At 62.3% G+C, this 25,652-nt stretch overlaps 1 protein-coding gene across 1 annotated transcript; it reads right to left on the bottom strand.

Annotated features, from left to right (window-relative positions):
• Nucleotides 1-568: 568 nt before the first annotated feature.
• Nucleotides 569-24,522, bottom strand: NCS1 (neuronal calcium sensor 1). The gene is made up of 8 exons (XM_075439425.1): nucleotides 24,250-24,522; nucleotides 9,977-10,001; nucleotides 7,806-7,944; nucleotides 7,231-7,309; nucleotides 7,019-7,107; nucleotides 6,616-6,693; nucleotides 6,131-6,247; nucleotides 569-5,427 (listed from the first exon to the last, which is right to left on the bottom strand). Exons 1-7 carry the CDS (start codon nucleotides 24,311-24,313, stop codon nucleotides 6,149-6,151), a joined length of 573 nt encoding a protein of 190 aa, XP_075295540.1. The 5' UTR covers nucleotides 24,314-24,522; the 3' UTR covers nucleotides 569-5,427; nucleotides 6,131-6,148.
• Nucleotides 24,523-25,652: the final 1,130 nt, after the last annotated feature.

The raw sequence follows: 25,652 nt of genomic DNA, 5'->3' as shown, positions 1-25,652 counted from the left end.
GTTAGGGCATCTCCTCTGGCCTCCGGAAAATAATTAGTCACCCTCGTTAGGAGAGCAAACAAACGAATTTGGGCTGGCAGGGAGGCCTCGCCGGGCTCATTTGCAGAAGACTCGGCAGGGCAGAAGGGCGAAGGCGATCCCGCCGCACGCGAAAAGCAGAATCCAGGCTGCGAGACCCCTGCTCGCCCAGCCAGTCGCGGCGGGGGCTGCCGAGGGGCACCTCCCTCACGGGCTGTTGGACGCAATTAGGAGATATTCGTATCGAGCTGCCTTGGCACCGACACGCGGGATCAGAGGAGATGGGGACGGCGCAGGCGGGCACGGCACAGCTGCAAGTGGCTTTGCTGGAAAAGGCAAAAGGATGCAGGCTCTGGTGGGGGGGATCGGGACGTGGCAGAAGAAAAGCTGTGTCTGGGTAAAGGGAGGTGGAAGGAGAGGTGTTATGGGGGTGAACAGTCCGTGACGTGCCTGGAGCTGAGACCTGACAGCTCATCACAGCACGTGGGCACAGTGCCCCACTGTCCGCCTTCCCCCGCTCGCCCCGCGGCACACCACAGACCACGGGTGCTTTGTTACCGTCATTAAGCTTTTATTTCCACTGTCACAAAGTTCCTGGGTTTCGTTTTGTCATCTTTTGTTTTTAAACCGTTTCGTTTGCTTGGTTTGCTCTTGAATTCATCTCAAGACAAGGCAGCAGGGCATGCAAGCCGAGACACCGGCACGGACGCACAAACAGGCTTCATCTTTACAAACAAGGCTCTTTGCTGGAGCTGCTGGTTCTCGGCCCGGGGCTCGGCTGCCCCCGGGCAGGGGTCCCACAGGATACGGCCCCCGGGCCCGGGACTGGCGGCCGCAGGAGCAGAGAGAGAGAAGGAAAGGATGGCTTCCACCCAGCGCTGCTGGAGCAGCCGGGGCTGGCACTTGTGACCGAGACCCCAGAACTGCTCTGTAAGGCGAACCCCAAGCTGCCGCGCTGAGACCAGGGTCCTTTGCCCCCAGCCCTCGCTCCTGCCCAGCTGACCACCGCTGGTCCCCTCCTCTCCAATGCCCCTGTGAAGGAGGGTGCCCGATGCCCTCTCAAAATACCCCCAGATCCCCCCCTTTACCCCCGGACTGGGGACGATGGGACAGCGAGCTGGCTGTGGGTCACCCACCCACTCCCTCCAAACCCCCCGACCCTAAATATCGGGGAAGAGGGCAGCTCTGCCAGCCATTTCGGCTGCCCCCACACCGCGCCTGGCCCTGCTTCGCAGCCAGCCCTGCTCCAAGAGGGGCTCGGCCCCAGACCCCGAGGCCCCCCAGGCTGGCACAGCTGTGGCCGCTGGTTACTGCACCCCGACCCACTCAGGGGGAGCTCGGGGATGGGGGTCCCACAGCCTTAACCCCCCATCCAGCTGGGACGGGGTGTCCCGATGGCATGGGAGGCAGGCACTGACGAGCACTCGCTTCTCCGCCGTCAGGTGAGACGCAGCTGGTACCCGGCACAAATGGGGTCTGGGGTCCCCCACGAGCAAACCCCCCCCCCCCCACAAACCCAGCAGGGAGCGCTCCCGGGACCACCGAGTCTCATTACAAATCTCAGCAATTAAAGGGCTGCTCTGGAGGAAAAACCCGCTTCGCTTCTCTCTCTCGAGTCCTGGTTTGTGCCATGATGGGGGTGGGGGGGTGGGAATCTGCCCCCAGAGCCTTCTCCCACGTCCTTGCTCCGGGGGGAAACAGCTCAGCCCAGCCTGGCCCCAGAGCTCAAGGAAAGACAGTTACAAAGCAGCAACAGTCAGCGCATGAACAGAAAAATGAAACGAAAGGAAAGTACAGACACGGCATTTTAATGGGGCAACACCGACGGGGACAGATGAGAGGTGGGGGGACACAGGGCGCAGTCGCCCGGGCCAGACCCTCGCCCGCCTGGCTGGGCTTTGGGGTCCTTCCCGTCGCCAGGGCTGCGCCGGCTTCACCTCGGCCGGGCACCAGGAACCCGCATACAAACAGAAACAACCCAGGTCTTGCCCGCTGTTCACTTTTAATAACGAGCAGATGTAAAAAGAAGACCCAGATGAATCACTCGGTGGTGCAAACTCCAACGCAGCGCTTCACGCCGCGCTCCCGGCGCTCCACGTATGCCCGATGCTCAGCAGGTCCTGCCAAACCCGCCCGGCTGCCACCTCCAGCCGCATCCAGCGCTCGCACCGCCCCGGGCGCAGGCACCGAATTGCTCTCCGGAGGGGGGATGGCTCACCCAGGCCACTCACTGAGGGGGAAACTGAGGCACGAGGAGGTTAAGGCCAACATTCCCAGGCGTGAGACACTTCAAGCCTTACTTCCAGCGGTGCCAAGAAGCTGCAGATCCCGGTGACGTTCAGGAGTCGGGGGCCTTCAGGGCTCCCCAAAGGCAGGGTGGAAGCATCCAAGCCAGGGTCCCAGACCCGCAGCTGGGGGGGAATACTGGGGCCAGCAGGATTTGCTCGAGGACGCTCAGCACGCCGAGAGCGGGGCAGGACAGACCCCACGCTGGGACCCAGGACCAGAGCCAGCCGCGACCCTGCAAGAGGTGCCTCTGCCCGGGCGAACTCACCATCACCAACGCACAGGGTCCTCGTCAGCCAGCACAGAGCTTCTGAGTATGGGCAAAAAACCTTTTTGCTTTTTGCTCTGGTTTTTTTTTTCCTAATGTGCAAATATTTAACAAGGGGCAAGGGAGGACGAGGCATTGGGCTCCATCCCTGAGCCCGCCAGCAGTAACAGGAGGTCGCTGGCAGCAATGGCAGCACCGGCCTGGTGGACACTGAATTTGGGTATTTCTGGGGTCTGAAGCTGGTCCCTCAGCCCACCCATGACGGGGGCCACAGCCCCCCACTGCCTCCTCGGTGAGACGTCAGCGAGCACTGCTGGAGCTCAAAGCACGGCAGGTCCTCTGAAAATTAAGCGCCTTTCAGGGAAAAGTGTCAGAGCAAACGGGGTTTGCCTTTGGCTGGGAATTCTGTCAAACGTTGCTGGGTCCCTCATTTACCAGCGGAGGCGGTTACAGCAGTGTCACATTCATTGGGAACGTCAATTGGCACCGGGAAGGGACCGGTCTGGCAGACGAGCGTTAGAGAAGTTGGAGGCACCGCAAAGGTCTACCCAAGAGAGTTGCATTTTGGCCAGAAATCATGAAGAAAAAGGAATTTCCATGGGAGGGAGCGAGGTGACACCCTCCAGGAGCCCCCAGCAACGAACCACAGACACCCTCCAGGGCAGGAACTGCAGAAGAGACAGAAATATTGGACGTGGACGTGAAGTCAGTCTCCTTGGACACGGGGAAGGGTGGCTTTCTATGGGCATCAGAAAGTGCCACCAACACACGGTCCTGAAGCTGCACAGCAAAGGGCCACCATCGCTCGGCTGCAGGTTCCATCCCTGTCATGTGGGGAGAATTCAGACCCCGCCGGGGCACCATCTGGTCTCCTGCATCGTGGCACACCTGCGAGAACAACCTCCACGTCCAGCCATCACCTCCCACCGCCCTGGGGACGGTCCCCATGGCCGAGGGCACCAGGGACTGCAGGCATCCCGGCGGAGAGCAGGGCGAACAGTGATGCCAGGCCAGGCACACCGGGGACGGAGGGGTCACCCCTGGGGCGGGGGGAGAGCAGCAGCAGTGTCACTGGGCAAGGAACAAACACGCCGGAGCAGGAGGGGTTCGCAGCCCAGCTGGCATCAGGGGTCCCACAGGCATCTTCAAGGCGCTCCCGAGGAGGTGGGAATCTCTCCTTCCCCAGGGCAGGGGCCAAGGCGGGTGGAAGCGGAGCTGCGGCAGCACCCACGTAACGCTCATCCTCCAGCGGCGATGCCAACCATCGTCCCACGGCGCGTGTCCCGGCAGGGCTGAGCCCGGCTTGGGCACATCCCGGTGCGGTGGTGGGTGATGGAGAGGCCACGCAGGCACCGCTTGCGGCTGGGGGTCCCTTCCCGAGCCCCCTGCTCGGCTGTCCCCAGGTGTGGTTCCCCAGCCCGCCGCCTCCCCCGAGGCAGGAGCACGAGGCAGAGTGGGCACAAGAGGCTCCACTTTGGGGCCATACTCTCAATTTACAGCAAAACCTCTCACACCCTAAACAAGGAGCACGGGGACAAGGCGACACCCCGAGCTGCGCATCCCCCAGCCCGGCACCCCCGAGACAGGAGCTGCCACATCGCCCCATCCGGGACGCGGGCGACAGAGCGAGCCGTCCCCAAGGGCACCCCCTCGGCTCCCCCAGCCCCGCTGGCACACGGGCCAATTCACAGCCCCCTCCCCGGGGGGCAAACAGACCTTCCCACTGCTGGCAAAAAACAAAACAGTAAAGGAATTTGGTTGAAAGCAAAATCCAGCTCTTGGATCCATTAATACTTTTTCATGCAGTGAGAAAAGGAAAATAAGAAAAGGAAATGAGGACGTTGTGGTGCCTGGCGGTTTGCTCGCCCTGCCCGGCTGAGGGACGGAGCGGGCCTGGACTGCTCAGAGCCCTCGCTGAGCTTGCAAAGGGAAGGGTGAACAGGAAAATGCAGGAAACAGGGACAAGGTGAAGAGGAAAAGAAGCTACGGCATCCCCTTAAAACAGCAGCCAGCCCACGGAGCTCGGGATACTGGGGGTGGGAGGAGAGGGGGGAAGGTAGATTTTTGGCTTCATTATTATTGCAGGCTCCCGGTGCCCCGCAATAGTGTACGAGCGTGTAAACCTGACATATCATCACCTGGGTGGTCGGACACACACACGAGAGACTACACACGGCAGCAACATTTACAACAAATAAATAAGGATATCGATCGTCGAGATAGGCATATAAAAAAAAAGCCTCACTTTTTTCCACCAAAGAAAAAAAAAAAAAAAGAAAAAGCACAATACTGTCTCACCAAAAAAATAAAATAATAATATATATCCCTAGTGAGCCGGGCCGGGCTGCCAGCGGCATCGCAGGTGACGCCAGGACTGTGTTCCCAATCGCCGTCGGTGCCCCGGCTCCCCGGCCACCCCGCGCAGGCAGCACCCCGGGGTGCACGGCCCCCCGGTACCTTTGGGCTCCGTCTCCAGCCGGCCGCTTCCCGGGAGAGGACGATGCCAGTGCCGGCACATCCGCAGTCCCATCCGAAAACGTAGGAAAGGGGAGCAAAGAGGGCGAGGAGGCCGGAGCGGGGGCTCTGCCTTCAGCGATGCTCAACCCGCTCCCCCGGCCTTGAAGTCTCGGGCGTTCGCTGCCGCTCAGACCAGGGTCTGTCGCGGGTTTGGTTTTGTTTTTGGAAAAAGCAGAAGTTGGCAAATGGCAGCGGCTGGTTCAGAGTGCAGAGAGGGGGAGTGAGCTCGCGCTTCGAGGGCATCCTTTGCTCGCGGAACAGAAAGGAAGGCCGAGAGGGACAGGCAAGCTGCGCGCGGCGGTGGTCGGATGGCACGGAGAGCATCTTCCCCCAGGCATCTGCAGGAGAGGGTGGGGAGAAGGAAAACGAGATGAGAAGGACAGACAGAAAGCCCTGCAGCCATCTCGCAGGACACCACTGCAGCTGGAAAACTGGAAACACAATAAAGATTTTGAAAAGCTCAAAACTCCAGCAGGGTCAAAAAAAAGACCCACTACCACCCACGGTCGGACACTGCCTGGACTGTGATGGCCAATATCATCCCAAGAGTCACCTCTGCACAGCCCCGCAGGGCACGGTGAGGACCACGGGGTGCTCAGCCCCGGGCTGCTGCGAGCCACAGTGTCCCTTACACTGCTATGCCAAACCCTGCCCGCTCCAGGGCATAATATAACAAGCTATAATATACATAAAACATTTAATGTAACATGTCTCTGGAGCATCCCCACGCCCCCAGCACGCCGGCTGCCTTCCTGCCTCCTCCGCAGCCGCACCTGCAGGCGAGAGCTGGAGCTGTGCCGCAGGCAAATGCCTGCCAGCCGGGCGGCTTGCGCTGCGTCCTCGTGGGCTGGGGTCCTGGGGTGCTTTGCGGGACGAGGGGGGACCGGGAGAAACCCATTGGGATGGGGGCAACATCCCCCCCTGCAGCCAGATTTGAGGGGCGTGCCCATGCTTTGATGCTTCAGCAGAGGAGAACCAGCTGCCCACCCCCGGGAAGGGTGGGAGATGGGGCACCCCCAGGGACCCCCGTGCCGCACTCACCGCCGCTCGGCCCCGGGACTATACGAGCCCGTCGTAGAGGGAGAGCGCCTGCACGATGGAGGGGTCGGCCTTGGAGCCCTCCTGAAATTCCTGCAGCGTCAGCTTCCCGTCCGCGTTCTGCAAAAGACTCCCGTCGCAGCACTGCTTTGCCCGGCGAGGGAGATGCCGAGCACCCCGGCACCGAGCACCCCAGGGCCCCAGCAGCACCCACGCCATCCCGCACAGCCGCCGGGGTCCACCCCCACCGCCACAGCCTCGGTTTCCCCACCAAACCCCCCACGCCTGCAGCCCGGGAGCAATGCCACGGAGGGTGCGATGCCACCTCGGGGGCCCTGACATGGACAGGGGGATCCCGGAGGGGATGCGGGGGTCTGCAGCATGGGGAAAGGAGGCACCTGCCAGAGCCGAGACGCGGCAGGGGGGCCCAGGACTGCCTCCTAAATCCCTCGGCCTCAGGAAAACAAAAACCACTCGAGCATCCTCACCTTGTCCATCATGGCGAAAATCCGATCTACCCTCTTCTCCGGTGTGTTCTCCTCCTCGGGAAGCTCCACTGTGTTTCCCTGCGGAGGCAGGATGGGACCCGGTCACACACTCGTCGGTGTCCTGCGTGGACGGTGTCCCCAGACGAGGACAGGGGTCTCAACCCTGCCCCTCCCCACATCAGGACAGGGCGCTGAGGGCTGGCATTCCTGCCAGAGCCATCCTCGGCCAGATCCAGACCCTGCCCTGGCCATGATGCCCACAACCCACCCCAAAAAAAGCCCAGGGAGGGAACTGGGGGTGTTTCAGCATCCTGCCCGCAGCCCCCCTGCCCGCAGAGCCAGGCTCCAGCCCAGAGGGGACCCCCAGGGGCTGCTCACCCCATACCCCCCCCCAGCCGCTTACCACCATCTGATAAATCGCGTCCACAATGTCCAGCATCTCGTTCCTGGTGATGTACCCGTCGTTGTCCAAGTCGTACAGCTTGAACGCCCCTGCAAGCCAGAGCAATGCCGAGGTGCTTGGGGCCGCGGCCCCCCCGCTGGACACGCACCCCTCGGCCCCCTCGCCGTGCCGGGGGCTGCGGGCCTGAGCCCACCCGTGCAGGGAGCACTTACACCTCAGCTTCTCGTCCAGCGTCCCCCGGGAGGTGACCGACAGCGCCTGGATGAACTCCGAAAACTCAATCCTCCCGTCCTGGGGTGGGGGGGAAGGAGGGGGTGAGGGTGCCGCTGCCACCCCCACCCCGCAGCGTCCTCGCTGCCCGGCTGTGCCCTCTTAGTGGACACATCCGAAACGGCAATGGCGAGGGAGGAGCGATGCGCGTTCATCCCCAGCAGCGCGATCCGGGGATGTGTCCACCTGTGCCCATCCCAGCGCAGAGCACCCCGGCGCGAGCAGCACCGGAGCGCGGCGGGCACCGCGCGGGTGGGTTTTTGGCAGCAGCACCGAAACCTCGCGTCTCTCCTCTCTCGCTTGCCACTTCATCACCTTTTCCCACGTGACTCTCATCGACTAAAATAAGCGTGGGGGCTCACTCGTTACAGCGGTGCCGCTCTAATTTCACGCCCCAGGAAGCGCTGGAATATTTTGCTCCTCCGGCACCGCGCCGCCACGTTACTGAACCCATCCCACCACCGCCACGGGCGCAGCCCCGACCCCCTCGGACCGTGCCCCCATCTCGCAGACTTACTTTGTTCTCATCGAAGACGTTGAAAACAAAAGTGGCGAATTTGGTTGGGTCGCCGAAGGGGAAGAACTGCTTATAGATCTTCTGAAAGCCGGCGGCATCGAGCTGCCCGCTGGGGCAGTCCTTGATAAAGCCCTTGTACCTGCGGAGGAAGGGCTGAGGATGGGCACCGGCGCGTCTCCCCGCCGAACGCAGCCCCTCAAGCCCCAGGGAACCAGGATGGGGCTCTCCCAGGCGCTGCGGTGGGCTGGAGCCGGGAGGGTCCCCGCGTGCTCCCCGTGTCGCTCCCATCGCCCGCCCGCAAGCTCCCAGCCCCTGCGGGCCCCATGGCGAGGGTGCAGCAGGGAGAGCCCAGAGGAGCAGCGATCGGCACCGGTGACACTGAGCGGTGCCCACCGCACCGCCCCAACCTCGCTGCGAGCCCCGAAGTGACAACCGAGCCACAACCACACTCCTTCTGAACGCTGCCTGGGGCCTGGGAGGGGACAGAGACCCAGAGCACCCGAGAGAGTCTTCCAAACATCCTTCAAAATAAAAAGCCCTCCGCACAGAGTCACATCCCAGCAGCACGGCCACGCTGCAGGCGGAGGTGCCGGGGCAGGCGATGCCTCGCTCGGCGCTGATGCCGTTACACGGCGTACAGGAGCATGGTTCTATCCCTGGCTCAGAACTTGGGACGCATGCAGCTCCTGAGCAAGAAGCTACACGCAGAAAGCTTCACCCAAGCTCCAGAGCTCCCCTTCCCCTCCACTGCTGCGGCTTGGCCCCTCTCCGCCAGGCGCAGCCGACCGGCTCTGCAGCACGGAGACGGCCAGGAAAGCTCCCCTTGAGTGGCCGCATCACCGCAGAGGTGGGACTCGCGACTGACAGCAACCCCACCAGCAACGCGCAACCCACCGCTCGGCACACACATGCTGCAGCCATGCCCTGGTACAAACCCACAGCACGGGGGTCTGCAGCACCAAGGGGCAATGGGCACAAACTGAAGCAGAGGAAGCTCCATCTGAACCCGAGGAAGAACTTCTTCCCTCTGAGGGTGATGGAGCCCTGGCCCAGGCTGCCCAGGGAGGTTGTGGAGTCTCCTGCTCTGGAGATATTCAAGACCTGTCTGGACGCGGTGCTGTGCAGCCTGCTCTGGGTGACCCTGCTTGGGCAGGGGGTTGGGCTGGGTGACCCACAGAGGTCCCTTCCAACCCCTAACGTTCTGCGATTCTGTGATTCTGTGACCCGGCGCAGCCGAGGCTCCACAATGGCTTTTTTGTGCACACCCCCGAGCGTAAGCTGCTCAGAGGAGCTGGGGAGCACGGTGGGGTTACTGCGTCCCCGGGGTGACACAGCCCAGGGCATCTCCCAAAACCCATCGGTGCTTCAATGCCCCCAAAAGCCCTCGCTCCCAGCTCCGGGCTGGGTATGGGTGCTGCAAAGTGCTACCCCGGAGGGCGCAGGGGAGGGGGCTGGCCAGCCCCGGGGGCATGGGGACCACGCGGGGACTACGTCGGGTGCGTGAGCATTATGCAACACGTCGCCCAGATCTGTCAGCGCCCGCTGCAGCGGCCGAGGGCTAGAGGAGGAGGGGAAGGGGGTGGCGAGGTGGGAAACCGAAGTGCCGGTGACATCTTTTTCACGCTGCCGCAGCTATGACTCATCGAGGGGGGGGGAAAGGATGAGAGAAAGAGATAAAGAAAGCAAACCTTGGCTGGTGGGATAGGAAGATGAAAGGGAAGCGTTGGCTTTTCTAGGGCGTCGCGTTCGGCGGGGCGGAGGGGATGGGGTGAGAGCGTGCTGCCGGCAAGGCACCACAGCCCTGGCCCCCGGCAGCCTCCGTGGGCCCTGCTGCAAATGGGGACACTCTGGGACGGCACCGGCCTCCCGCAGCCAGGGCCACGGCCACCAGCTGGATAGTCCCCACGTCCCCGCTCCCCTCCCCACCAGTGTGCACCATCCCACCCGAGCAGCCGGAGCGGAGCCCTGCCGTGCACCACGCACGAGGTCTGCAGGAAAACCCCGCACTATTTTCCGGTCTCTCCTCGATGAGGTAACACCTGCACCCCAAAACAGGCGCAACCTCCTGCATCCCGATGCTGGGCACGGCTGGAGGTGTTGCTGAGTGTCCCCTCGCCCACCAGCCCCACGCCCCGGCAGCTCACCGCCACGCCGCCGCGCCGGACACTCACCACTGCTGCACCTCCTTCTCCGTAACTGCAAGAGAAAACAGGAGAAAAGAGAAAATAAAAAAAAGGAATTTAGCGCTGCTTTCCCAGCGAGGGCTGGTGTTTTGCACTTCACATCAGTGACTCCCCTGGGGGGGTTGCCCCAGGGCTTGCGTGCTCCAGGCGCTGCCGTGTGTTACCTTCAAGGCACAGCCTGGGGCTGCAGGCACTGGGGGGCCTCCGGCTCCAACACTGGGGAGCCCACCAAGACGTTTTGCCAGGGGAGCACAGCACCATCACTGCAAGGTGCTATGGACCACACAAGGGCCAGGCTGGTTCATGCCTGGGGAAGATCCGGTCCTGCCCTTCTGCCTCTCCAGAGCCAAAACATCCCTGGAAACATCTGTGAAACATCTGCCGAAACATCTGCCTGGAGGTGGCTCGAGGAAGGCACCTGCCTGGCCCTGACATCAACACACTGAACGTGGGCATGGGCACATCCTCCCAGGTCCCAGCTGCCTCTGAACCACATAGAGAAATGTCATCAAACGCTTCCCAGGGCCCCAGGAAGCTTTACCAGGCTCCAGAGAAACCCCAAAACCACGACAAGCTAGGAAACGGCGAGCGTCAGCAACCCCGAGTGTCCCCAGCCTGGGAACAGCTGCTGAGATCGCACGTGTCCTCAGCAGAGGAAAGGCTCCGACGGGATGCGGGATGCCGGGGAGCCCGCCGGGGCGGGGGGCTGGTGCCTGCCCGGTGTGTCCCGCTGCCGGAGCGGTGCCTGGCCGGCACGCCAGCGGGGAGCCCGGTGCCAGCAGACGGGCGCAGGGGAAACGGCCTCATTAGTCATTTCCTTTGCATCGTGCATCTAAATAATAATAAAAAAGCAATAGGTCTGAAACGTGCTGGGATAACGAGGCGGAGTGGAGATGTGTCAATGTGCAAGCAGCTGATAAAAATAGAGACCCAAGACACATCAACAGATGCCAATTACCTTGGATGGCAAATAAAAGAAAGCAATTTTCCATCAGAAAGATTTATACCGTGCCTGGCAGAAGGGGCAGACTGCAGAAGCGAGGGCTGGCAGGGGGCAGCAGTGGGGCAGCCGGGGGGCACACGCTGGCCCCCACCTCACAGCCGCCCGGGTGCTGGCCCCTGCGTCCCTGTGCTGTGCCCGAGGCTGTCCCTGCACATACAGGGGGTCCCTCCAGCCCAGCTCGGGGACCGCTGGAGGGCCAGAGCCTGCAAAACCCCCGGGAAGGGCTCAGCGTGGGGCCGAGGGGCCAGCAGCCTCTCCCCCTGCCTCCCCCCAGGCACAGGGATGCTCAGCACCCAGGCTGAAGGGCACCAAGGGCTTCGGCCATGCCGCAGGAGGGATCTGGAGGGTTGTTTTGGCAGGGGTATCTGGAGGAGGAGAGCAGACAGGGGACAAGACAGAGGTCTTCTGGCAGGAGGGAGCTGGGAGGGACACGCTGCATCCAGCACCTGAGCTGGGGTGGGCAAAAACAAGTTGTGCCAGTCCCGAAGGATTCCCTGTCCATCAGAAAGGGGCTGCACAGGAGCATCCTTCCAAAAGCGAGATGCTGAGCAAGGTCTCTACCAGAAACAGGCTTCTCCACATGTGTCCCCCACAGGCATGAAGACACCAGCCAGGACCCCCCCAAGGATGCCCAGGGAATCACCAGCTCTGCAGCCCTGATCGCCCGCAGGCGCTGATGAAGGTGGGTGGGAGGAGGAGGAGGGTGAGCAGCAGGACTTCGGGCAGCCCTCGGGGCAGGTGAAAGGGGCAACAGCAGCACCCCGGGGCTGCGGTGGGGGCTCGACTCAGCCCCTCCGGGCGAATCGCCTTCTGCTCTCTCTTGTTCGGCTGTGTTTCCCCCATCGTGCTATTTCGGGCCCGGGAGCTGCCTTTCAACTCCAGCAGGAAACAATTAAGAAATTTGTGCTTTTTTTAGTACAGGAGAAACGCTGGTAGCGACAGCTCGGGCTGGGGTGGGAGGGGAGGGATGGAGCCAGCTCCATCATGCCGGCAGGAGGGATGCGTGATGCTCCCCGGGGAGGCTTTTCCGACGGAGGGGACTGTTCACGTGCCAGCCTGAAAACCAGCACGGGGCTCCCAAGGTGGGGTTTGTTATTGTGCATCCCTGGCACGGATCCACGCAAAGCTCCATCCCTCCTCCAGCACACGGGCACCAGTGCCCTTCCTCCTGCCCCGGGTGGGAGGGGAAGCTGCAGGGTTTGCCCTGGGGTGGGAACATGGCCCTATCTCCCAGCCCTTGGAAAACCACCCACCTCTGGGTGCATCCCTCCACTGCCACCAAATCTTCCCTCTCCCTGCACAGAGTGTTCCCAGCGCAGGGAAACACCATGGCCCCGAGCCCAGCGTCGCTGCAGCCAGGCGGGCTGGGGCTGAGCGGGTTCCTGCATCCCAGTATCTCCAGTTCTGCATCCGAGACAGATGATGACTTCGCAGCTGCCACTTCCCAGACGCTCCGACCTTGCTGGGTGCAGACACTCCGAGCGGCACCAATTAGACATGCTAATGCCCATCCCCGCAGCGGGGACCCACGGCCACGGAAGCCCTGGGCACGCACCACTCTCCTGGCCAGGCTGAGCCACTCGTCCTGGGGCTGGGGACCAGGGACACAGGCAGGAGCAGGGCTGTCCCTCCGCTCTCCCTGATCCATCCTCTGCAGCTCCCAGCACGCACAGCCCAGCCGAGCTCACAGAACGTACCTGTGTGGCGGCGGCTGCTGCATTTCCCTCCCCCAGCATCGATCAGGGCGCGATGCTGAGCCGATGCGAATTAGTTTGCAACCGATACAAACCTCAGCCAGGTTTGACTCCGAGCGCTCAAGGACAAGGGGAGGACCCGCGGCAGCCCCACTGCAGCATCCCACCGGAGCAGGGCCGGCTCCCTCGCCATGGCTGCGGCTGGGCTCAGCCGTGCCGTGCTCCCCAGGGACGGCCATGCCCGCAGCCGCTATGAGGACGGCTATAAATAGCAGGCGTAGCAGTTGTTAGCGGATGCGGCGTGCCCCGGGATCCTTGGGGACGAAAAGCGCTAAATAAAGGCAGGGTATTAGCATTCGTTACAAACCATAACGCTGGGAGAGGCATTGCCGAGCCGGGAGCCCCGGCTACGCGCCGCGGACACCCTCCCGTACGCACAACGCCGCAGCTCCTGCCGGCAGCATCTTTGTTTCCACCGCTCTTAGCGGGGAAATGCTGAGCGTGGGGCTCACACCGCGGGCAGGAGTGGGCAGCAGGGGCAGGCAGCAGGGCCCAGCACCCCAGGGCAGCCCAGGAGCCCTCGCAGCGTGGTCGGTCCGTCCCCGCTCCCCTCCCAGCTGGGAGAAGGGTTTCGGCCACACGTCCCACGCCGCACAGCAGGACAGAGACCGCCCGATGGAGATGCACCTAAGCAGCCCCCAACCCCCTCCTCCCAGCTACGGCAACCAAAAAGCCCCCAGCTCTCTGCCCCCCACCCTTCCATCAATCCCCACGGCACAGGCGAGGACTGACAGCTCCGTCACCACCCGCCCTTCGCGTGCCCCCTCTCTTCCCACCACCCAGCTGCCACTGCAGCACAAAACAGCCCTGGTTAATCAGTGCTCAAGCCCGTTAACTTGTGTTTGCCAGGCAGCAAGGAGAGGAGGGACCCAGGACTGCAAATTCCTGGCGAGCTCGCTGCTCGCCGGACCGTGGATCTGGAACTGCCCGGAGACCCCTGGCCACGGCGGGATGCGTGCGGTGACGTGATGCTCCAGCCCCACAGGGCTTTTTTGGTGCAGCCGTCCCATCCTGCAGCCGTCCCCTCCCCTGTCTGCCCAAGGGCAGGGGTTTAGCCACACCAGGGGGGTCCGACCCGGACCCAGACCATGCACACGTAGCCTGGCCCATGGGTGCCACCGCCATGGCACAGGCACAGGCTTGGGCTCCCAAAGGCTCAGGAAGCACCATCCCTGGGGAGTCTCACCGAGCCCCTGCACGTCCCCCCTCAGCCCTCAACAGCATCTCGACCCCACAGGGCCACAGGCATCGCTGCCTTATCAGGGAAACAGGGTTAATTATTTCCAGGCACTGCCGCTGCAGGGCACTCCAGCTCTGCCAGGTCACCCAACCCACGGGCGACTGGTCCGGCATCACCCGCTGAGGCATGGTGGCATTTATTTACCCAGGGATTCGCTGCGGCTCCTTCCCAGGGTTCCCGCAGGTCCCTGTGCATCCCAGTCCAGGGGAGCTGGCACATCACCCTGCGCTGGGGCTCCCACCCGGGTTTGGGGCTGCCTAAACCTGCTGCAGATGCTCAGCGCAGCGCCCAGACGATGGCAAGCTGGGCACCCATGCGTGAGCAAAGTGGGTGCTCAGGCATGAATTGATGGGGCACTCCTGCATGCACTGACTGGGCAGCCGTGCCTGAGCTAGGCGGGCACTCCTGCAAAAATAAGTCGGGGGATCATGCATGGAGTAATTGGGCACTCGTGCATAAATTATTTGGGTGCTTCTAGGTGAACTAATTGGGTGCTCATGCATGATTTCATTGGGTGCTCATGCATGAACCGCCTGGTGCTCAGGTGTGAATGAAAGGGATGCTCACGCATGAACGAGCTGGGTGCTCATGCATAAATTTTTCGAGCACTCATGAATTTATCGGGCGCTCATGCATGGACTAATTGAGCACGCATGCGTAAATTCACTGAGCACTCCTGCGTGAACTAATTGGGCACTCATGTGTAAATTAGTGTAATTAGAAGATAACACACTTGTGCATGTACTAATTGGGCACTCAGGTGTGAACGGAGCAGGTGCTCATGCATAAATTAATTGGACACTCGGGCATGAACTGACTGGGCGCACTTGCACCAATTAATTGGGCACCCATGCACCAGCTAACAGGGTGCTCATCCACCGACCAGTGTGTGATCCAGTGCAAATCAACTGGGCACCCATGCAGAAATCAAGTGGATGCTCATATGTAAATTAATCGTGCGCTTGTGTGTGTATTAATTGGCTGCTCATGCGTGACCTCATTGGGTTCTGACGAGGAAATGACTGGGGTGCTCATGCATGAGCTAACGGGTCCCTCATGTCAAATACCACAGTGCTTCGGGGTGACCCCGCGCACCCTGCAATTTGTGCCCAATGCACTCCACCCCTTGGGTCTGCGAAACACATATTTAAGAATTCTCTGAACATAAATCTGTTACCAACTTCACTTTCAACATCATCACAGCGTTAACATTCACCGACAACGGGCTCTCCCCTCCCTCCCCGCCGAGCAGCGATGGGGCGCAGCAGCATGCGCTCGCTCAGATTTCACTCCTTGCCCCCGGGACCCAGATTTGGGGGTCAGCATCACAGCCCGAACACACCCCCACCGTGGAATCAGCCCTTGGTCCCCACAGAGCGGCCACAGGGCTCAGCACAGCAGCTCCGAACGGATACTCAGTGCGGGCTCCACGCCCTCCTCCTGCAAACACGGACCCAGGAAGGTCCCATCAGTCGGCAGAGAGGGACCCATCCCCAGCGCCAGCCCCGGGCCCTGCAGAGCGGGTTACCCGGGGTAACTGCATCCTAACCTGAGCAGTCATTACCAGTTTCAGGCCTCGTCCCCACAAAACACGTAGCCAAGAGCACGGCAGCAGCTCAAGCTGTTGGAGGTACCGAGCGCAGTAGCTGTGGGGTCCCATCCAGCCCCGAAATGGGCGCTGGGCAGCACCCGCCCGGTGCAGAACGGGCATCTTCCCCAGGGAGGGGAAGGGTGCCCGATGGGCAGGACCCGCCATGTGCCGGGGACAGTCTCCGGCAGCCCACGCTGTTGGGTGGCTTCAGGGAAATACCTGCTGGCCCCGCGGACAGCGGGAGCACGGGCACAAGACTCCCCCAGCAACGCGCTCCCCAGCTCCAGCACCAACCCCCTGGCATGAAGCCCAGCGCCTGTGGGAGCTGCACTGCCAGAGGGAAAGGGTTGAAAACACCATGCAGGCTCAGTCCTCCCCCGGGACCGCCCGTCACCCCGTCTCGGGGCACCTCAGAGCTCAGCCAGGTCCCCATTCAGTGACGGCGACCTCTAAGATACGCCGCACGTCAGCACATTGGAAATGCAGCTTGTTTGGCCCTGACGGATTGGTCCTGTTAAAATTCAGGTTTAAATATGTAACCCACGTCCTGGTTAAACATCACAGAGCGCGCCGCCCTCCTGCCCTCCGTCGGGGCTCAGCCCCAGCCCTGGCGCTGGGGTTTGCTCCTGCTCCCGGGTCAGCGCAGGACTCCCTTTGGGGAAGCAGCGTTAAAACACGACCCCAGCAAAACCCAGCGCCAGGGTCACCCCCCACGGAAACAACCGCGGCAGAAGCCTGCCCAGCGACATTTTCTTTTGCTCCTAGACATGACCTGCAGCAGCTTGCCCAAACCACTGTGCCCCTACCCCGGCCCCACACACCCCAGTGGTGCCCAGTCCCCGCTCCTGGTCTCACTGCCCACATGACAGGGTCGTCCCTGCGTGGGGACCTGTCCCTGCAACACCCCATCGCAACGCGATGGCGGAGCAGCCTCCCCGCACGGGCACCAGCACCTCTTGAGCGGGACGTCCCCTTCCCAGCTCACCCATCTCCCCGTCAACTTGCCCAGTTTGGCTTCTCTCCCCATCAGACAGGCATCACCAGCACCACGGCGTGTCCGGGAGCCTCCGAGACGTTCGGAGCACGAGCCCGACAGCGTTATTGGTGTCATTTGTTACCGCTGAGATACAAAGCAATACGCGGGGAGAACTGCTTGTGCGTTTGGCACTCTTCTCGTCGCGGTTGCCATTAGTGGTCTGTCTTGCTCCCAGACTGGATAAACAGGTCCAGGAGCAGCTCTGTTCTCATCTCCCCCGGGGCTGGTACCAACAGGAAAGCCAATATGCAGTTAAAATCCTTTTTAGACTTTATTAAATATTTAAGGGCCCGACATTAGGCTTTCGAAATTGGGTTTAGGGAAAAAGCAGCAGTCGCTCTTTGCAGCACAGGCAGCGGAGGAAGGGCAAAGGACAGTGCCTGCATTTGGAAATGAATGAATCAGCCTGAAACCCACCCACAGCAGGAGCCGGTGGCTGTGGCAGGTCTGTCCCGGGGCTGCATTTAATCCCAGTTTCCCCACGAGCCAACGCAGCGACGGCCCAAGGCAGGGCAGAGCATCCCCAGCGCTGCCGGCAGCAGGGATGGAGCAGCCCCCTTCCCTGGCCGCGCCGGACGCAGCTGTGTCCTGCTGCCCTGCTCAACCCTCGCCTTGGCTACGGGGATTTCGGCATGGCCTGGTGCTCCACGGTGCTGTCCCCAACCCACGGAGAGGTTCCTGCCCCCAGCAGACAAGAAAACTCCCCTCCGGACCCAACGCGGGCAGGGGAAGGGAAGTCTCTGGGACTCAGCTGTCAGACCCTGCAGCCAGGGGAAGGTCAGGGGGATGCTGCAGGATTCAGCCATTGGACACTGGAGCCAAGGGAAGGTCAGGGGGATGCTGCAGGACTCAGCCATTGGACCCTGGAGCCAGGGGAAGGTCAGGGGGATGCTGCAGGACTCAGCCATCAGACACTGGAGCCAAGGGAAGGCCAGGGGGATGCTGTGGGGCAAAGCCTTGCTGGCAGCAGGACTGCCTCTGCCCCCTCCCCATCTCGCCCACAGGGACCACGCTGTGCCAAGGGCTGCCGAAGCGCAGGGTGCTGGAGGCACCAAACACCCGCTCCTCCATAGGGGGTAGCACGGATACCAAGAGGTATCTTCGTGGGGTCTGGCCATCAACCAGATGCTGGAGAAATGCAGTGGACAAAGCATGGGCAGCCCTCTTTCCATGTAGAAACCAACAACAAGCCTTGAAGGGAGAACAACATGCAGGAGGTGTGGGGAGCGAGCCCTGTGCCAGCACTGCCCGGCTGGGGAACCACAGCAGTGGTCACCATGCCCTGCGCTGAGCCCCCCCAGCCCCCTCTGCCCTTGGGCAGCCAGGGGTGCAGGGCACCAACCCCAGCTCCCTTTCCCACCCAGCTCCTCAGAAGACCCAGGAGGCTGAGGAGAGGAGGGAGGAACAAAGCGACCCCCCAAATGTCACCCCGATAACGGCGCGAACGTAGCCACAGGCTCCTCCCTGAAGCTGCCGCCTCCTTTGATGCCTTCAGAGCTTCTTGTTTCACAACCTTAATTATAGCGGCAGCAGCAAAGGTCAGGAGAGTGGTTAAGCAGATCCATTAACATGTCAGGGGATAAATGAAATGTGATTCTTCTGATGCCGGAGCAGCGGCAGGCAGCGGCGCGAGCGTGGCTGGCAGGGACGGCTGCTCCGCTCTGCCGCAGAGGGAGCCCGAGGGGCCCTCGGTCACGTCTTCCCCTTCCCACCCCAGCATCTCCCAGGGATGACAGGGACACCCCAAAACTTGCTTCTGATATGCCAAAACTTGCTTTACTTGCATTTACCCGCAGAGCACCAGGTCCATGCGCACATGGGATACCGAGACATGAGATGTGCTGGGAGCAGACTGGGGTCTCCGCGGGGAAGGGGCTGGAGACGCCTGCAGACCCCCACAGCCCTCCAGCAGCAGCACGTCAGGTCCCCACCCAGCTCGCAGTGAGCCCGCGCCGCAGCTGCCACCTTCACAGCTCTGGATGACGCGTGGCCACAGCAAAGCCAGCCCCCAAACGGAACCCAGCCGCTGCGCAGCCCTCCGGCACGTCCTGCCCTCCCTCGGGGCTCCCGGGCCGGCCGGGGACAGCAGACCCGCTCCGGCCCCTCCCCCCAGCCCATCTCCAGGGCGCTCGGGCAGGCGTTCTCCTCCTCCCCGCAAACCTTCACTTCTGGGCTCCCGCAAATCCCATTTCCACGCTGAGAGCGCTCGGAGCAGGCAGCCATGCTCGCCGGGGCAACCAGCCAGCAGCACCCTCTGCTCTACACCCCGGGCACGCGCCCACCCCGGTACCCCTCTCCCGGGGCTCCCACCCCTCTGCATGGGCAGCCCCAAAGCGGACGAGGGGTACGGGGCTGGTGCTGCGGAGGTGAGAGCAGGCGGCTGCCAGACGCAGGCAGGGAGCCGCGTTTCAGCCCGGCTTCGTGTCTCCATGCGTCGGGCGTTTCACCCAGCGCTCACCGCCGAGGGATAACGGGCGCGTATCCACCCTGCCAGCTTGCCCCGCTTTCTGCTGGACGAGCGACAGGAGGGATTTCAACGTGAACCAACCTGGCAGAGAAACCCGGCGCCGGGGGCCAAACATTTCAGAGGCTAAAAATAATCCGGCAGCAGGGAGCCACTGACGTCCTGGATCTGCTCCTCCTGCCCCTCTGCCCCTGCCCACCGCACTCTTCCCCGGCACCGGGGCAGCACGATGGAGCAAAGCCCCGACCTGGTGCCCCCAGGGAGGAACAGACCCCTTTTCCTGGTTGAAAACTGCTGCACTTGGAGAATTTTTTTTCCTTTCCTGCAGAATTCAGCCCGCCACCTCGTACCCCCGTAACTACAGATCAATATGTTTGCAGTTTGCTCTTAAACTAATGCCCACTAATTCAGTGCACCACTGCCGAGCAACCGAGCCAATTTCGCAGCTTATTGTAAAAGAGCAGAAGATGATTACACCAGAGTGAGTTTAAAATCCACAGAACAGATCACAGTGGGTGGGACGCGGTTCTTGGGAAAAGAGCATCTTCCTCTCCCCGCGCCCACTCGGTAGCCCGGGCCTCCCGGTGCCGCGGGCATCGCTTTGGCACTGTTGGTTGCCACAGCTCCCATGCCTTCACCGCTGCCGGGGTGCTGGCACCACCCGTGCCCGGTCCCGGCAGCGATGCTGCTGCACCTACACGCCTCCGGCTGTGCCGGATTGCACAGCTACTGCAGCTGGCATTAAAAAAAACCACAGTTTTAGTAGCTCTGGACCTGGGACATAGCTATGAAAAGTGAACATCGAAATCCAGCTCCCCCCCAAATGACTCAAAAACCCAGCTTTTCTGAAACAACCCCAATCTTCAAGCCTGTTTCGTGATTTTAAGGGTTGCCGATGCTGTGGCTGGGCTGGCCTGGGAGCGCGGCTGCAAACAGGGACGCTCAGCACTGCATTTCTCTACCAGTTGCTCCACCAGAAGTCCACGTCAAGCTGTTTCCACCCACGGCACACATTCTGCGCCCACCACCGCACACGTGCACTTCATACAGCTGTGTGCAGGCTGCGGGGAGCAGCGATGCCCCAGGACCTCCACAGCTCTCCAGCTCAGCACAGGTTAGCTTCACCCTCTGACCGCAGCCCCGCAAGGTTCTTCAGCACAATCCCAAACCCTGCCACGGGCCCGAGCTGCAAGCACCCGGCCCAAGTTTAGCCCAGGCTTAAACCTCTGCTGAAGCAGGGCCGGTGACATGATCCAGGGAGGACGGTGGTTCCTTCGAGTCTCGGGCGTTATCACCTCTCGGGACAAAACACACAGCGGCCAACTCTGCATCTCCAAGCTACCTCAACGAGGCATCGCAAAGATTAATAAATTAGTGATTATAAAGCACTTTAAGAGCTTTTGGACAAAAGGCTCTATGGAAGTACAAAGAATTACATAATTTATTATTCATTATTATTATCACTCAGCATTAGCTTCTCCTGCATGCTCCTACATGGCACCAGCCTGGCCTCTGAGGAAGGTTAAATCCTCGCCCCGCAGCCGGGCTCTCCCCACCGGTGCTGCTCCAGCACCTGGCAGACGGGTGAGCTCGGCACTGCCAGATATTCCTGGGCACTCGGGTGCCCGGCAGTGCTGAAAGGCACACGGTGTTGGGTCCAAGTCAACAGAACTTGGGCAGCCAGCACTTCGAAGAAGCCCTCGGACGTCCTTCTGCGCCTTTAGGTGTCCAAGTGCCATTAAAACCTGGCCCCCGGCACTGTAAGCCAGGAGTGGAGTGGGGAGGGGAGCCAAGGGACAAGGTTTCCAGGCTCCTGCCCTTCTGTGCCCGGTTCCCAGCAGGGCCTGGGCCAACCTGCTCTGAATACCCACAGTAAAATCATCTTCGCATCTCACGGAGGCCGCTGCCGGCAACCGTGCAGCACCCTCAGCACAACCACCATGCCTGTGACTGCCCGGGCACGTGAGCTGTCCCTCGCTCCTGTCCCGCCTGCTCCCACCGCCTGCTTGTCCCAAGATTGCTGCAACCGAGGCACGGCCAGAGAAACGCCACAAATAGGAGACAGAGGGACCAGAGGGGACAGGGGACAGGGGCTAGGGTATGCAAGAAGCCAGCCAGCATTGGAAGAGCACCAAGGGGACATGGCACGAGCTGCGTGTCCTCTGCGTCCCATGGATGAGGTAAATCTGCAGAAAAGCCACATGGGGCAGGGAGGGGGGTGATGTCTCCTGATCCCTCCGATCCTACAGAGCCAAGAAGAGGCTTTTTGTTATTTGCTTCATTTGGAAGCAAATTTTGATTGGAAATTGCACAAACCGAGAATGATGCAATGGAAGGAAATCCCATTGTGGGAGAAACCTTTCACATACCGCAGCCACAGCTCACGCTGCCACGGGAACCTCCCCGAGACAAAAGCGGATCCCACACCATTAGCTGCCAGTTACGGCTCCCAGAGACATCTGCCCAGATGTGCCGTAACAGCAGCAGAAGCAGCTCCATGCTCAGTAACACAGCGGCCAGCACGGGGATGCTCTTTGAGGGACGGTCATCCCCAGCCTGCCAGAAAGGTGCTGAAACACCACAGCGCTGCAGAGTAAAACCTCCTCCAAGCAGACCCCGAGAAATTCTGGCGTATGCCACGGGTTTGTGGGTGCGACCACCCCCTGCTCGAGCTGGTCTGCTGGCCACTGCACAGGGGTCGGGATCAGTGCTTCCCACTGTACCCGGTGCGACCCTGCCCTCCTACCTGCATCTCCTCTGCCTGGATTCCCTGAAGGGCAGAAGGAAATCAGTATCTTTCCAGTCTCCCAGGCTCCGAAGGTAAATCAGAGGCTGGCAGACGTGCCTGGGAGGGCCCTGCAAAGTGTTTCGCCAGACAAGGGAACGCGCGCTCGCCTTGACAGCTGCAGAAAAGGGGCAGAAACACTCAGCAAAAGTAATTAATCCCAGAGACGAGAGGTGGAATGAGCAGCACTGAACAAACAGAGCCTGGCATTAGCAATGGCTCTCCCCGACAGGCATCGCACTGCTGATCGCCTGCTGCCAGGGCGCGTTGGGACGCTGCACCGGGCTCCAGCCATGTGAAGGGCCGTATGCTGCCCCACAGCACGGCCGTCCGGGCGCTGCTGCCTCACCTGCACGGGCACATGGGTCTGGTGCACCTTGAAAAAGGGGTGGCAAGAGGCCCAAGGTGGGCAGGCAACCCCCAGGCAGGCCGGGAACTCACCAAGGGAGCGATCAGAGGACAGGAGCCTATTTTGGAGAGGATGTTGTGGAAAGGGAAGGGCACCCAAGACAGAGGAGCAGAAAGTTGGGAATAAAGTGGTTCAAAAGGAAGCGACCCTTTGCTGGCCTCCTCCAGCTAAGGAGACATCCCTGTGTCCGCAGACGACGGTTTCACCAGTGCTGTGTTCGTTTGGCACTGGCTGCTGGGAAGACACGGGGCATCGCTGCCCGTGTGCCCTGCCATCGGCCCCGCCGGGCTCGGCACCTTCCCCGCACGGAGAGGAGCCACCCCGGGGGTGCAGAAAGCCCAGCACGCAGGAGATCGCCCACGGATGAGGCTGCGCCGGGGCTGGCTCTCCCCTGCTCCCTCTCCGTCAGAGATCAGATCGTCGCAGCAGCTGCAAACCGAGCGGGCGATTGCAGCACGGCAATAACCGTACCTGGCCCAGCGCAGCTGCACCCGCTGCAGTGAGGACACCAAAACCCAGGGCTCAGCTCCAGCTCCAGTCAGGTTCTATGCCCAGCCACCTTCTCGCTATTTCTTCTCCCCCAGCCACTTCGAAGAAGCCCAGCCGGGGTACCCCAACCTCTCCTACCATCGCCCACGGCCTCGCTATGCGGACCTGACCCCCGCAACCTGCCCTTCTCCTGCCTGCTCCCGGCTGTGCCACGACGAGAGAGCAACCCCGCGTGTAGGGTTGTGCAATGCACCAGTATCGTCTCTGCTCCATATGGGAGAACTTGCTGCATCCTCATCTATTGCCTTTTTGGGTAAGCGCTGCCGTGGGACTGCAGCAATGACAGCGGGGATTGCTTGCAGGTCTGCTACACGTTCGGGGAATATCTCCGACCTGCAAGCGGCGAGGCAAACTTGAACCACCAAAGCCTTTGTTTCCTTTGTGTATCCTTCAGGAAATAAAAAAACCCAAACTGATTTTGCTAAAACTGGATGGCTCAGGCACTAGCCACGTTAATAAGATTACAGTCAAGGTTCAGACGGGAAAGCCACTCACTTAGAAAATCAGGCTATTAAACTGATACTGAGATACTCATAGAAAAATACCAAGCTCTCTGGTGCTGCGCTCTTCACTTCAGAGCGTAGTAACAAAGCAAACCCCTCCAACTAACGCACCCACACTCTGAGAGCCCCCGAGACGGTTTGGCTCCCTGTTTAGGGAGAAGCTGCCTGACCCCAGGGAGGCAGTGAGGGGAGGCTGAACCCCCACGGCCAGCCCCTGGGCACCGTCCTGCTGCCCTGGGTGAGGGGACGCTCGGAGCAGGGGCAGAGGGGGGCTCAGGGATGCTACGAGCAGGGGCAGGAAGCAGGAGGGGGTCTCAGGAATGTTCCAAGCAGGGGCAGAAGGAGGGGTTCAGGGATGCTCTGAGCAGGGGCAGAGGGGGGGGCTCAGGGATGCTCCGAGCAGGGGCAGGAGGCAGAGGGAGGCTCAATGATGCTCCGAGCAGGGGCAGGAGTGGGGGGCTCAGGGATGCTCCGAGCAGGGCCGGGGGCTCAGGACACGGAGGACGCATCGCCCCGGGCGGGCAGGATACGGCCCTCGTCCCACCGCTACTGACGGCTTTGAAACAGGCCACGGAGCATCGCTTTTCTAAGGAAACCGCGGGTTCCTCTGCCTCGCTCCCCCTCTCCTTGCCCCTGCTGCCCTGTGGGGCGGGGGTTTTTCTTCCTGCCCTCCCCGGCTGATCTCTGAATTCTCTCAACAAAGCCCGGCCGAGCCCGCGCCCTCCCCCGGGGAACGGCAGCCGGAGCCCGCAGCGATGCCCGCTGCAACGCGGGGGGGAGCCGGGGACGGGGGGGGCACCGCGTCTGATGGGGGGTGTGGGGGGCACCGCGTCTGAGGGGGGGGGACCGCCGACCCCAGCACCCGTCCCCGGCCCCCCGCCCCCCCGGCAGCCCCCCCTCGCCGCGCAGCCCCCCCCGGTCACTCACAGTAGGTTTTCCTGGTCAGCTCCTCCACAACTTCGGGCTTCAGCTTGCTGTTGGATTTCCCCATGGCGGCCGGCGGGGCCCTCAGCGCGGCGGAGCGCGGCGCCGGCTCGCCCGGCCCGGCCTCACTGCGGGGGCATGGGGGGGCGGGGGGGGGGCGGCTCCCGGCCGGGCTACATCCCGCGGGGGGAGCCGGGTGCGGGGGGAGCGGGGGGGGGGGGGGGTCTTTGTTGCGGGGTCTGGCCGCAGAGGCGGTCGCGCGGCGCCGCAGGGCCGCCCCGCGTGCGCGTGTGCGCGCGTGGCCCTGGTTACCCGCTCCCTCCCCGCCCGCCGCGCGCTGCTTGGGGGGGGGGGGGGGGGGGCGCGCCCCGCCCAGCCCGCGCTGCGGGATGGAGGCGGGGGGGGCTGGGGGGAGGGGGATTTCCCACCCATCCCCCCCCCGCCGCTCAGTGGGGGAAAATGTCGGCGGGGGTTGGATTCTCAGCTGGGGTCCCGGCAAGACCCCCGCATCGTGGCCCTGCCTGGAGGGGTGAAGCGGGACGGGGGAGGGGGGGGCGCGGTGGGACCACGCTGAGCTCGGGGGCCTTGGGGTGACCTTGGTGGGACCCCGACCCCCTCCATGGCAGAAGCGGCCTCCAAGCCCCGGCTGCGGGCGGGTCCCTGCCCCCCACCCCGGGGCCCTTCGTTCACCCCGCGGCACACCGAGCCCCGCTCAACCCCCGCGAAGCCCCCGCGCGCTCAGCCCACGGCGGGCTCGCGGCCCAGCCAGCAGAACCACGCCAGCGCTGAGAGCAGCGGCACTCGGCTCTGCTCCCCCTCAGAACCGCGCAGGGCTTCACGCCCGACAGAAGCTCGCCACACGCGCGCGTTCGCTGGCCGCGCTGACCGCACGCCGTAAGGACGGCGTTCTTCCCGCCTGCGCTGCAACCAAGGCCGCGGCGGAGCTGCCCAGGCACGCCCGGGCCTCTGTGGCAGCAGCCAAGGAGGGGGAGACGCTGCGCTTGGATACGGGAAAACGCGTCGGCAGGGCTGCGGGGAGCAAAACACAAAACTCACAGGATCACAGCATGGTGGGGGTTGGAAGGGACCTCTGTGGGTCACCCAGTCCAACCCCCTGCCCAAGCAGGGTCACCCAGAGCAGGCTGCACAGCACCGCATCCAGGCGGGGCTTGAATATCTCCAGAGAAGGAGACTCCACAGCCCCTCTGGGCAGCCTGGGCCAGGGCTCCGTCACCCTCAGAGGGAAGAAGTTCTTCCTCATGTTCAGGTGGATCTTCCTGTGCTTCAGTTTGTGCCCATTGCCCCTTGTCCTGTCGCTGGGCACCACTGCAAAGAGTCTGGCCCCGTCCTCCTGACCCCCACCCTGCAGATATTTAGAGGCATTTCTAAGGTCCCCTCTCAGCCTT

This window comes from Opisthocomus hoazin, chromosome 19 (assembly GCF_030867145.1).
Source record: "Opisthocomus hoazin isolate bOpiHoa1 chromosome 19, bOpiHoa1.hap1, whole genome shotgun sequence".
In the NCBI taxonomy this organism is placed as follows: domain Eukaryota; kingdom Metazoa; phylum Chordata; class Aves; order Opisthocomiformes; family Opisthocomidae; genus Opisthocomus; species Opisthocomus hoazin.
This window is presented reverse-complemented; position numbering and strand designations above follow the sequence as displayed.